Source organism: Halichoerus grypus, chromosome 7 (genome assembly GCF_964656455.1).
Source record: "Halichoerus grypus chromosome 7, mHalGry1.hap1.1, whole genome shotgun sequence".
NCBI classification, from domain to species: Eukaryota; Metazoa; Chordata; class Mammalia; order Carnivora; family Phocidae; genus Halichoerus; species Halichoerus grypus.
The window spans coordinates 107,614,215-107,628,150 of record NC_135718.1 but is presented as its reverse complement, the minus strand read 5'-3'; the positions used below and the strand labels follow the sequence as shown (position 1 = coordinate 107,628,150).

At 37.0% G+C, this 13,936-nt stretch overlaps 1 protein-coding gene across 8 annotated transcripts in view; it reads right to left on the bottom strand.

Moving 5' to 3' along the window:
* Positions 1 to 13,936, bottom strand: part of RASAL2 (RAS protein activator like 2) — a 359,574-nt gene that overhangs the window by 154,138 nt on the left and 191,500 nt on the right. For all 8 annotated transcript variants that reach the window (XM_078078022.1, XM_078078024.1, XM_078078023.1 and 5 more), the window contains exon 3: positions 12,705 to 12,831. In XM_078078022.1, the coding sequence (XP_077934148.1) occupies positions 12,705 to 12,831 (127 nt within the window). The remainder of the gene's footprint in view (positions 1 to 12,704; positions 12,832 to 13,936) is intronic.

Here is a 13,936-nt window from a genome sequence, read left to right as displayed (position 1 = left end):
GACGGTCCGGAGTTCTTGGGGCTGCACAATGATATTTATTAAGTCTCTAACTGCATTCGTAAAATATTTCTCTGGAGTGGATGTGGTTTTCCCTACAGGAAAAAAAAACATATTTCCCACATCTAAGATGATTTTTCACTTTGAAGCGCTTCACCTGAAAATGTCAAGCAAGGGTTTTGCTAACGTGTCTCACTCGGTCACTCACTCAACACACACCCACTAAGCCTGCAACAAAGCACAAAACCTGCTGGGGGCTGTGGCGATAATCACATGAAGAAGCAGCAGTCCTGCCTGCTAAGAGGTTCCAAGCTAGTAAAGAAGATACTACCAACAGCTTGCTGCAAACATTACGGACATACATTCAGTATTAGAGGGACAAAGAGTGGTTTCTCAGATGGAAATAAATGCTGGTGAATTCTGATAAGTGGAATGAAGAAAAAGACTGCCAAACTTCAGGATACATGGGGTTATCATACATACCCCCAATACTGAGGAAACACTAAAAAGTAATTTTCCCAATATTTAGGGGGAAAAAAAAGAAATAAAATTTTAACATGAGGCTAACAAGAGAACATTAGAAAGTAGTCCGGATTCATAAAATGGTGGTTTGAAATACAACAGCTGTCCAATAACCCTAGTTCATATTTTATTTAGTTTTTGTATAGGTCACTGGCAAATCTGTAATCTGAAGTGGGAAGCTGGGACCATGTTAAGAGCTGGAAGAGGATTATTTTGTTAGCCTAATATGATTTATGACTAATACTACTTGGAAAACTGTGAAATGAAACAAAATAAAATTACTTATAAACAATTTTTCTTACTAATGGTCTCTGAATTCTCATTATCCAATGTTATAAGAAACATAGTAAAAAATAATCCTAACTAAGGTAAAAAAAAAAAAACTGCCTTCTCCAACCTTCTCATATTTTACTATCGTGGTCTTTGGGTTTTGAATTTGTCTGAAGAAATACAAACAAAAAATGATACATTAAATCATAGGCACAGCATTTATGATCCACAAGAAAACTTGTTCCCCAGCATTATTTCAGTTAGGTCTTATTTAACAAAGAGGTAAAGAGAAGAAAATATCCTTTCTAATACTCCTGAAAAATCCAGTAGAGTTACTTTTATAATCTATTACGTTATAATCATCTAACATAAAAATGTCAAAGAGTTTCTAGTCTTCTTTAGTCAGAGTCAATTTCTCTTCTTCACTGGAGATAAGTAAACACTAAGCTGTTTTAATGGTCAACTTAACGTCCTGCTACAAATTCGTGACCGGAGGGTGAGATGAAACCTAGCTAATTTTAAAGCAGCGTATTTTAGTAATGTGAAACTCACTGGTTGGCATCAATATAACATACCTTTCCAGTTAATTGTATAAGATTTGAATTCATTGTTTTCCCTGTGTTTGAAATTCAACATAAAGAACTGAAATGTCCCTTTAGGACAGGTAGGTTTCTTCTTTCCCTTTCTCCCTCCCCCTCTCTCTCTCTCTTCATCTTTATTAAAGTTACGATTATTTCTGTCATTATTACTACTTAAGAATACTAACCCATTCATTGGATTGAAAGCTCAAAGGTTAAGAAGGGTCAGATAATGACGAGTTTGTCTCCCTCACATTCTGACCCATCAGGTCCCCAGTTTTCTCAGAAGCCACCTCTGTCTGCTAAAGGCTTCTTCTGTAGAGTTCTAGGTTACACACACACGTGCACGCATATACACTCACACACGGTTATGTGCATTTGGCAATTTTTACCCAAATCATAGTATAATATACACACACATTTCTGCACTTGCTCCCTGCCCCCAACTCCTTAACAATGTATCTTGGAAGTTGTTTCAAATTCCTACACATGGAGCTACTTCTCCATAGGTGCATGCATGGTAGTCCAGTATGCAGATTTAACATGATTCATTTAAAGAATCTCCTATGGATGTATATTTCGGTTGGGTCTGCTCTTGTGTTATTATAGACAATGGTACAATGACCGTGTGAGTAGATGTGCAGGACAAATTCTTAGACGTTAGACTGCTTCTGGAGCAAAAAGAGTGGTTATTCTTGCCAAAGTGCATCCTGCAGAGGCTGCCCTCTACAGAAACAATTTGGCATTAGAGGACTACAATGCTTGTTTCCTTCTATCCTTCCAAAACATTTTTAGATTTGCTAATCTTATAGGTAAAAATTGGCAGCTTATTGTAGTTTTAATTTGCTTTTGTTGACTATAAATGAGGTACAGCATCTTTTTCTTGTGTGTAAATGACATACTAATTTTCGGTTGAACTGTATGCCTTTCTGTTTTTTACGTTTTTATGTTAATAAAACATATGCACATAGTTTAGAGTCTATTAGTTTCACAAGACTTGTTAATATAAATGGCAATACCCAGCCCTCCTCTTCTAACACTGTTCTAACAGCTACTTTCATCTGTCTTAGCCAATTCTTTTGGTAGTTACCATCAAATCTTAAATAATATGGTTGTACTGATATTTACAATTTTTCCCATTTTAGACATTATCTTTTGACTTTCCACTGTGGAAGATGAGAATTTGATTCTTTCCTCCCCCATTACTACCCTAGAAGGTGCACAGACATTTCCTCCTCTCTCACAGTCCCTATTTAGTTCTGTAGTAATTTTGGTAAGGACAAGCAATATTGTGACTACGTGTGCTATACAGAATGCAGCCACACAGTGAATCCCATGTAGAATACGGCACTGTGGTCAAAAGGAGAGATCCTGAAGGCAGACTGCCTGGGTTCAAATCCTATCTTTGCCATTTACTAGCTGCCTACGTATTTAGACAAGTTACTTAACCTCACTGTGCCTCAGTTTCCTTACCTGTAAATCAGTACCTTTTGGATTTACAAAGACTAAAAAATTAATATATACAAAGTGCCTAATATATAGAAGGTGCTATACAACCATTCTCTATGTCCTGAACTACATTTTTGTTTTTCCTGTAATTGTTGCCTGATTATTCATTTGTTTAAATTTCTATGTGCTTGTTGCTGATAATCAATCCAAATTTACTTCAATCCTAAATCTCTTGTTTAAATTCGTTCCATTATATCAATTTTATCTTCTTGGAGAAGTCTTCACTATACCCTTCCGACTGCTGTAATCTGAACTGGTCGTCCTCATTTTACAGCTGGTATAGAGTTGTTTAACTCAGTTCTCGCTACAGTGTTTTCCTGAGGGGTCCCTTTGTCTGCTCCCCTGTGTTGGATCTCCTATCCTATATTCCACATCCTACTCACTCTTGGTGAAGAATAAATTCCATTAGCTTTAGGAGAAATGATGTGTAGGCGGTAATTTTTTAAATCTTGCATGTCTGAAAATGTCTATTTTATTCTCATGTGTGAATAATGGCTTATAGCTAAACATAGAATTCTAAGTTGGAAGTTACTTGCCTTCAGAAGTTTGAGGACACTCCTCATTGTTTTCTAGCTTCTGATGTTGCTGATAGGAAGTCTCATACCATTCTGATTCTGATCCTTAGAATATAATCTGTTTGTTCTTTCTTTGGAATTTTGTAAGACTGTCTCTATGTCAGGACACCTGGGTAGCTCAGTTGGTTAAGCGTCTGCCTTCGGCTCAGGTCATGATCCCAGGATCTTGGGATCAAGTCCCACACCGGGCTCCTTGCTCAGCAGGGGAGCCTGCTTCTCCCTCTGCCTGCCGTTCCCCCTGTTTGTGCTCTCTCTGACAAATTAATTAATTTGTTAATTAAAAAAGAAAGAAAGAAAAAAAAAAAAGACTGTCTCTATGTCACCAAAGACAAATTAAAATAGAAATTTCCCAAAAATGTGCCTTGCTATAGGACGCTCTTTCAATCTGGAAACTCCTATCTTTACTTATGGAAAATTTTCTTGAATTATTTTGCTAATGATTTCCTTTCCTTATTTTTCTTTTTCTGAAACTCACTGTTTTGATGCTGGACTTCCTAGACTGGCACTCTAATTATTTTATCTTTTTTCCTCTACTTTCTGGGATATTTCCTCATTTTCATCTTCCAATACTTCTACTGAGTTTTATTTGTTACAATTTTTTTCAATACATGGCAGCTCTTTGGCTTTGTATCATAATCAGTTCTGGTCTCATGTATGTACTATTTTATCTGATACCGATGCTTTTTCTTTAAGTTTTCTATTCCCTGCCTGTCTCTCTTCCTCCAAGTTTCTTTTTTCCTTTCGTTTTGTTTTTTCTCTTTCATGCTGGAGGCTTTTCTTCAGATGTCTGCTAGTGTTGGGAATGTCCGTATCTTGAGATCTTTCCTCTTGGGCTGGTTAAATACTCCAAACGGTACCCTTCCAATCTCTTGCCTGAAGGGTAAAGGCAAGTGAGGAAAGACAGGTGGAGGGGTCTCATCATTCTGTCTGCAGATGTTCACTTAATTTCCTTGTATTTGGTAAAGTGTTCCGTGCTCTCAATTTTGCCTGGTATGCCCCAATCCAGAGACTCTTGGATTCCCCCCCACACCCTGGAATTAACTTGCCATCTTATATTAGAATAGAGGCAGGGGTGGGAAGAGCAATTATTCAGTGGAATGAGGAAGAAGAGACCTAGAGACCTAGGTACCATTTGTTCCTCATACCAGCAATTCCTGAGCTATTTAAAGATTCTGTAGTAAAAATCAGGTTCGTTCTTAGCTTTCTTCATTGCCAGACTAAGATTTGGCTTTCTCAAGTCAGCTAGGTTATTTACCACATTCCATTTGCTTTTCAGCTTTGAATTTATTGTTGTTATTGTTGTTATTATTATTTTGTCTGGTTGCTTTCTTCCCTCTCATTCTCCTTATCCTTCAAGGATCATGTCTTTAAAAGAAAATCCCTTTACTATATAGTTATAGTGGGGTTTCTGGAAGGAATACAATTAGATGCTTATGTTCAAACCACCTTTTTTCTTCCCAGAAGTCCAAGAATCTAAAAACCATTCCTGAGTGCTCATGCCACTCAGTCCTCCTTCCCACTCAATTCTCCAAACACCACTGTGGTGTGCTATGATTAATATTGCATTAGGACTAGTCTAAAGAGGCCCCTCACCTGGGCATCACATGTTAGAGGATTCTACTCTAGTGCTCTTGGGCACGGATCCCCATAGAACTTGAAGGTACAGGCTGGGTTGTATTGAGTTGCATGTTTGTGGGGCTTCTCATGATGTGGAACCAGATTTGAAAATTCTAGCCAGGAATTCCAGATTGTTACAAAATATATAGTCAAGGTGGAGGCACACATCTATTTTATTTAGGTGTGTTAAAAAAAAAAAAAAAAGTTTAACTTATATTAAGACACAGGATACAGCTTTGTAATAAACCTAGCAAGCAGCTGGCCCACAGCTTAGTGTTGACTTCCTTCATGGTTTCTCCTTCCCCTGGTCTTCTGGCTTCATAACAACCGTGACAATAGCCTATACAAATGACCTACACAAGTCAGAAAAGGAATCTCTCATTTAGGAACTTTACTGCCATCTGCTGGGAATTTTATGAAATAACTACAATCAATAACCTGAGCCCACCCCTGGTTGTTCGGCAACAGCAACTAGCACTGCGTTGGAACCACCTTGACAGAAGTGAGCAAATCTCTGCCGTGCCGAGACAGGGGTGGGAGGAGATAAGAGAACAAATCGGGACCCCAAACTTGCATTTACAAGTTGGAAGGAATTGTGATCTGGCACCTGGACTTAAAATGAGAACTGACTTCCTCAGAGAAAAAAACTGTTCTGCTCATCTAAATCCAGCTCATACGAGTAAAATAAAGATTGGCTTTAGCTGGTTAGCTTGAGAACTTAAGTACTAGTTTTTTTACTTTATTCGTACTAGTTTTGAGTTCTAAATAACTTCCAAAAGAAATTTAGGAATATGTTCAAAAGTAACCAACATTTTGGAATTCAGTTGGCTAATAAATGCGAGCTACTTCTCTCCACTGGACAAACCTGATTAAATCAGATTGGTAGGCAAGTCGTTTCTGTTATAATGCCTGCTTTGAAAATGTGAACGTCACGCCACAACGGATATAACAGGGCACAGTCTGTGACTACGTGAATTTGTTTGTTTATGCATGATTCATCTGAGAGACACGAGGCGAACAAAGAACACTGCACCCAGCTGAAGCAAGCCACGTAGGAATACACAACATGCTCGAATACATACATACTTCGGACACGACCAGCTACCTTCACTTCACCGCATGTGCTCTGAGCCACACTCATGCACATCTCGTGTAACAACAATGTTCTTTTCAGTTTCCAAAAAATCCTCTTTCCATCACTTCACAGTCAACTTATAAACTACTCCGATGCCTACTACCATAAGTAAATTTCTCAGATTTTTTTTCAAGGTAAAGTACTATATTTATTGTAGTATTTATATATTTTGCAACCATTTAACACATGTAAAAATGTGCTACCATCTTTATTTAGTTCCTATCCTTTTTAATGTGTCATTGAACAAGTTTTTTAGTATAGTACCTCTGATCCCCCTGTCCCTTAAGCCCTGTGATTTTTATTGTACAATTTTGCATAGTGTTGTGATTTTTAGAAATACACATGTCACATTATAGAACTGACTGGGTACGTGGCTATTTTAACCTAGAGTCAAGCCCATTCTTCTAGAATATTATCATCAGTATTACCTGTTGTATCTTATAGAATCTTACAGACTTAAAAGAATTTATACTGGCTCATGGTTTTTAAGAAAACTCAAAACTACCCAACCAAAAGCTTCCAGGGACATTATTCTAGGGTCTTCCATCTTAATTATCCATAATATTTTTGATAATTCTTGAGCTCATTTGACCCTTCCTCAAATAACGTATGTTATCACTGAAATCTAGAAATTACAGAATGCAAGTATAAAGGCTAGATATTATGCAGCTATCTTAGCATGAGCTTACTTACTAGATGTGGGTGATATAGTCTTAGTTTATTTCTTAAGACATTTCAAAAAAAAAAAACCCAAGGGCTGCCATTATTCACTGAGCTCTAATGTTCTGAGCTAAAAACATCAGGCTACTGATTCTTTTTCATAACTGTTTTGGTCATTTAAATATATATTACCCTAAAGTGCAGCTCTGCCTCTATTGATTATATTATATATATAAAATATATCCAATGTATGTATGTATGTATATATTATAAATTCACTATATACTATGTCATAACATTACATATTAGATACATTTAATATATACATAAAAGTTTAGTATTAGCCAATTTATATTACCCTAAAGCACAAGACCTGCTTCTATATATATATAATAAATGTATCTATATATATATAGAACATATATAACATTTTATTATGTATATTTTATATATATGTTTATTAGCCAATCTAAATATTGAGTACTATGCCATACACAGGAATTATTTATTGGCATTTTTAATTCTATTGCTTGAAAAGTGGAAGGATATGTTTTTTTATAATATTAAATCTTCACTATTCACATGTCCCTTTCTTTCAATATTAGTACCACCCTATATATTTATAGAAAATTCTAGCACCTTGAAAATATCTCATAAATTATCTAGATACCCCTAATAATGTTTTGGGAATAAAAAGAGACTTATCAATGGTTTATACATAAAATTAGAACTGAGACTACTTTAATACAGAAAGAAGGTCAGAGTTAAAGCTAAGGTCTGAATAATCAATATCCTCTAATAATTTTGATTAAAAGAGTTAACTTTTATAATAATTTTATAAATGCCTTAGAGAGGACATTCTGCTTTAATATTAATTTTCTTCAAAGTTTCCTCAAATTTTTATCACTTAGGTTAATAAACTTAGCAACCCATAGGTACAGGGTTGGCTTTTCCTCAATGTTTTTCTAATTTGGTTCCTTTATTGGTGGTGGTATTTTAAAATTTTTGGCTCCTTCATTTACATAAACATAAAAATTGTGGACAGCTAACTTTGCCTCTAAAAGACTTGATATAATCTCTCTGAAGGCTTGCTAGTGTATATCAAAGGCGTACTATGTTAAATTATAATTTTATGCATATTTATCAAATGCTTCTGGGTTTTGAGGATTCCATGATAAGGAAGCATATTTACTTACCACAAGCACAGTTTTTCAAAAATCCAGGACTTTGTAAGTAGGACCACTGGGGAAACTTAAAGATTTTATCATAATATAATACAACACAGGCATGAGACTCTGCAGTTTTGAATCACCAGATGTCCGGCTTTGAATTTGCCCGTTCAGTTTGACCCTTCTGTCTGAGAACTGAGAAAGCATGGAGTTATATTTGGCATTTTCTAATTAAGCCAGCTTTTTGGTTATGTTTATGTTTACATTATGTTTATCATGTTTATGATGTTATCTGCAAACAAGTATTCTTGCTCATTTCAAGCTCCAACTTTGTACTGCCCATCTGAGCATGAGAGCATGAACCTTCCTGTCATGTCAGAAAAATGCTGTAAACAGAATGGACAGTTGCCAGCTCACCTGTGTGCTATCCACCAGCCAGGCATAGACAACATGCAGTAGTAGATAGTTTCTTCCATCAATGGACACTTCGTGAAAATGCTACCCACTGCTCAGCTTTCCCCTTTCCCCTATTTCACAGTGTTCTTGGAAGGTACCTGATGGCTTTTCTTTTTTTATGATTTTATTTATTTATTCATTCATTCATTCGTTTATTTTAGGAAGAGAGAGCAAGAGTGTGAGCAGGGGGAGGGGCAGAGGGAGAGAGAGAATCTCAAGCAGACTCCCTGCTGAGTGTGGAGCCTGACGTGGGGCTTGATCCCACGACCCTGAGATCATGACCTGAGCCGAAGGCAGACACTTAACTGGGTAAGCCACCCAGGTCTTTTTTTTTTTTTCTTTAAGCTGAATTCATGTAGGTTACATTGAAAATTAACCTTTACTAGTTCTAGTTCATACAGTTAATTTAGATACCTCCCAATATTGTTAGTATGCAAAGACCCCTAATATCTAAAGAAGTAATTTCCTTTTGAAAATTCAGCAAATCATGCTTTGCATGGTCTGAATTTGAAAAATCTCTGATGAACAAATTAAAATCTGTATATTGTCACCAAGAGTAAGTAGTTTTTGCTAGGTTTTCTAAATCTGGAGATGGGTACTCTAGAGATGATGTTCATATACCTTAAGAAAACATCTCATTTTCAGTGGAGAAAAATTTGGTGTATCAAAATCTGTGTCAAATGCCAGTGCATATGTAAATTTTAGTACCTTGGGTAATATGTAAACTGCTGAATGCAAGAGTCTGAGAAGTGCTGAGTGAGAAGTACATTCTGTGCTTAACCACTCCCCACTCTGCTGCCTCATACCCCATACACACTTCTTTTCCCTAAGTTTTTGACATTTATTAGGTTCTCATCAGTGTAAATTTGCCCATGTTAAACAGTGTAGGAGGCACAAATATATGCCTTCCCATCTTACATTCCAAAGTTCTTTAACCAGTTTGAAATCTCTGATGTACACTGGCAGCCACTACAAACGTTCTTCACAGATCCTTTAGAGTCCCAGAGCTCCTTTCTGTCATCAGTTCTCTGAAGTAGAGTAAAAGGGGTCTGTTTTTCATGAGTGGGCATTTCTCCACAGATGACTGTGTACTATGATTTGACATCTGCAAAACCAGATCAGTGTTTGGAGTTCCTCTACTGGAGAAGAGCAAAGAGAATCCAGAGCTTGCAAAGTGCAAGAACCATGCAAGACCAGAAGGTTTGCCCCATACACACTTGACACAACTGTCTTATCTGGAAACAAAATTCTGGATTTTTGTTCTCTTTTTTTTGCCACTGCTTCTTCATCTTCCTAACCTCTACAGGTCGTTCCAGGCCTTCATCTTCTACCTGCACACGTTTCCCTGGTGATTTCATTTAACCTCATAGCTCTGAATACCATCTATTTGCTAAAGGCCTACATTGTTATCTCCAGTCTGTATCTCTCTCTTGATTTCCACTTGGGTGTCTACTAAGACCAGCAAACTCAGTATGTCCAAAATTGAGCTCCTGATCAATCCCACTTTCAAATGTGCTTCTCCCAGTCTTTCCCATTTTAAAAAATCACAACTTTATTCCCCTAGCTGTTCTAACCAAAATTCTCCACTCTTCTGTTTCTTAACGTCCCACAGCCAATCCAACAAGCATATTCTGTTGGCTCTACCTTCAAATCCAGAATCTGGCCACTTCTCAGCCCTTCCACTACTACCACTGTGGCCCAAGTTCTAGCATCTCTAGTTTATTGCAATAGCATCCAAACTGGTCTTTGAACTCTCATTAGAGAGTTTTTTGCAATAGCATCCAAACTGGTCTCTGAAGTCTCATTCTTGCATCCCTACTCTTTATCTAGAGAAGCCAGTGGCTCCCCATCTCACAAAGTAGAAGTCACGACCCTTATCATGACCTATGACACCATCATGATCTGCTTGCCAAAGAGCTCAGTGATGTCATGTTCTACTACTCTCCTCCTTGTTCATTCCATGCCAGCCTCACTGGCACGTATGCTGTTCCTGTAACACCCCAAGCATATTCCTACATTATACTAGCTGTTCCTCTGGGTGGAACACTTCACCCTCAAGTATCCATATGCCTTACAGTCATTATTTTATCAGATCTTTACTCAAACGTCACTTAACAAGAGGCATTCTTTGGTCACCTTAGCTAACATTATACATCCTTGACACTTCCTATCCCCATTCCCTACTTTATTTTCTTTGTACTTATCACCATCTAGCACAGCATATATTCCACTTACTACTCTTGCTTATTGTTTGTCACTCCTCAATAGAATGTAAGCTCCACAAAGGGACAGATTTGTGTCTATTCTTTTCACTGTTGTATCTTGAGTGCCTAGAACAGCATCTGGCACATAGTTGTCACTCAGTAGCTATTTGCTGCATAAATGAAAGGGTTTTTAAAAAACAAAAAATAAAAGCCACACAATATAATATACCACAATTACAACAGGTACTGTAATTAGTCATCAATAATCTCTCTTCCTAACTACATAAGAATTTCCAAAGGCAGAAATCATATCTTACATCCCTTTTCATTCTTAGGGATTGGGACAGAATGTTACATATACAACAACTACTCAATTAAATACTTGACAGCAAGAAAATTTTGCCTAAAGACAAATCCCTAGGAGGCAAAAATAGAACAGAATAATTATCTAATTCAACATTAGACTGGCATGTAAGGAAGGATGGCTCTAAAAGCAGTCTTTTCCCCTCTGGTACTTATGAGCCCTAGCTTCCAGTGCTAATTTAGGACAGCCACTCCAAAAATGATCATGGACACCATGAGTCTGGATGGCTAACACACTTGTAGTCAAGGAGAGGTAGAAGGTTGGCTCTTCTAGACAACTTGGCCACTCATCTTAGTTTATCTTTGGGACCAGTACCTGGAATGGTGGAGATTTTTAAGAATCACTATATAGTTCTCTCTTCTATAAAACCGTAATAACTCTTCAGACTATGATTACACTTCCTCAAAAGCCACGACTTTTGTGGACCAAAGCTCGAACAGTCAATGGTCCGTGGAGAAGTGGCAGAGAGTCAGCAACATAACATTACAAATAATGACAGCAAAAGAGGTGAAAGAAGGTGACTCTGAGCCAGTCCGAGCCACATAGAACCTGTATGAAATATAAATAGGCTATAAAATGGTTACACCCAGACAGGTTTGCAACATAATTTAGGTTCACATTAAACTGGTTTGAACACATACTAAAGAAGTACAGTGTAAATAAGATGAGAGGAAATCTTATTTCTCCAAAAATGACTCTTTGGAGAAAAGTGTTTGCTCACCTGACTAATCTCTAGGAAACAACTAGATTACAACAACAAAACCCAACAAAAAACCAAGAACAAAAACAAAAAAACCCAACCCAAACAACCAAACCCTGATTTTCAAAAATACAACCCAAATCACAGAATGATCCATATTAAACAACATAGAGACAATAAATGATTCCATATTATCTACCTATGAAATGTCCATGACTTAATGTCTAGGTTCACTAAGCAAATAATAATACAACAATGCAAAACACCAAAACACTCCCTACTTTTCAAATTCTTTTATTTTATTTAATCTTAATTATGTTTCTTTAAAATTACCTGACCTGTCTAATAATCTAATGATATATCCACTGGTAAGCACACAAATCATCAAACAGAACACACTTGGTAGGAAACAGGGAAAAAGTTGTTTTGATATTGACATTAATTCCTTTGGTGTGTTAACAACTGAAGTGGTTTGTTTTTCTTTCCCCATTTCTCCTTTCTGTCACCCACTCCAACCATGCATATAACTTACTAAATTACCTGATCCGACATCACATAAGGCAGCATCAGTAGCTGTGTGAACAGGACACAAACTACGCAATACCAAGTTTCTACACAACACTGGCCCCCAACCAATCTCAGTGCTTCAACAAGACCACTTAATGCTCTTTCAAAATTTAAAGGCAAGGAATAAACTCAGAAACAACACTTGACCCAGGACTGGCAAAGGTACTAGCACTCAGATAAATGTTATCTCTGTAAAATAACTTTGTTGCCACTTGGTTGTAAAGAACAGAACTTTCTAATGACTATTAACTGTACATTAACATACTATATTTCAACGTCCTTAGCAGGAAAAGCAGGATGTTTTATGTTATTCTAACACTCAATAACAAGCCCATAAATTACCAGATAAAAGCTAGGAATTTTTTCCTTTTATTAGCTTACCCAGTTTGGTGGCGCCCTCTGGTGGGTACTCAGGAAACTGGCCCTCGGAAGGGACACTGACCGTTCTCCTCAGGCATCGCCCTTTGCTGGAATCCGTCTGTTGCTCCTGTCCTCCCTCCACAGGTATCTAATGGACCCAAAAGAAAAAGGAGATGAAACTTAATAGTGAACTTGCCATAACTACCTTCTGATTGAATAATATTTTTAGTTAATAAAGACAGGAGTTTGTATTCATTAGAGCAAAGTAAACAAAACTTAGAAATCAAGTATTTACAATGGTAAGATATTACCAACCCCTTGTCAGGAAGTTTTTCTTTAAAAAGAAACCTGAAAGATCAGGAAAGGTGAGTATGTAAATTAGCTTACCTAAGTACGTACAAGTCATACCCAGGTGTGTACCTGCTTAGGGAGCTCTGAAAACAAAACAAAACAAAACACCCACACAAATAAAAGATTCTTTTGCATCAGAAACTAGTTCACAAACTCCAACTCTGGCCAATGCTCAAGAAGGAAAATTGAGGGGCACCTGGGTGGCTCAGTCGTTAGGCGTCTGCCTTCGGCTCAGGTCATGATCCCAGGGTCCTGGGATCGGGCCCCGCGTCGGGCTCCCAGCTCGGCAGGAAGCCTGCTTCTCCCTCTCCCACTCCCCCTGCTTGTGTTCCCTCTCTCGCTGTGTCTCTCTCTGCCAAATAAATAAAATCTTTGGGAAAATTGAAATCAAAGCCAACCAGAGAGACTTAGCTCCCAAACTCCATTTAAAAAAGGTTTTGTTAGATAAAAGGAGTAAAATCAGCCAAATTTTCTTCAATTTTACAATTAAGCACTTGGAGATAGAGGATAAAACACATTTCAGCAGAAACTTGTATAGATACATAAAATGGCATATTTTCTTCTAAAAGTGAGATTAGTTTTTAAAATCCTAAAAAATTTTTTGCGGGCATAATTTCAGGAACATTTAAAGTGTTGTTTGTATATATGGAATAAAAACTATGAATGGTGCAAAAGATCTCTAATACCAATAACTATCTTAAAACTCACTCACAGGTTATCATTGTAAAGTAATGGGATGACCCTAAGTTCCTTTCTCTCTCTCTTTTTTTTTTTTTGGTAATATGCTAAAAGATCAAATCATTTTAGTTTAGTGGTAAAAGGCACAGACTTTTCACAAAGGTTTTTTTTTTTTTTTTAAGATTTTATTTATTTACTTGACAGAGAGAGAGACAGCAAGAGAA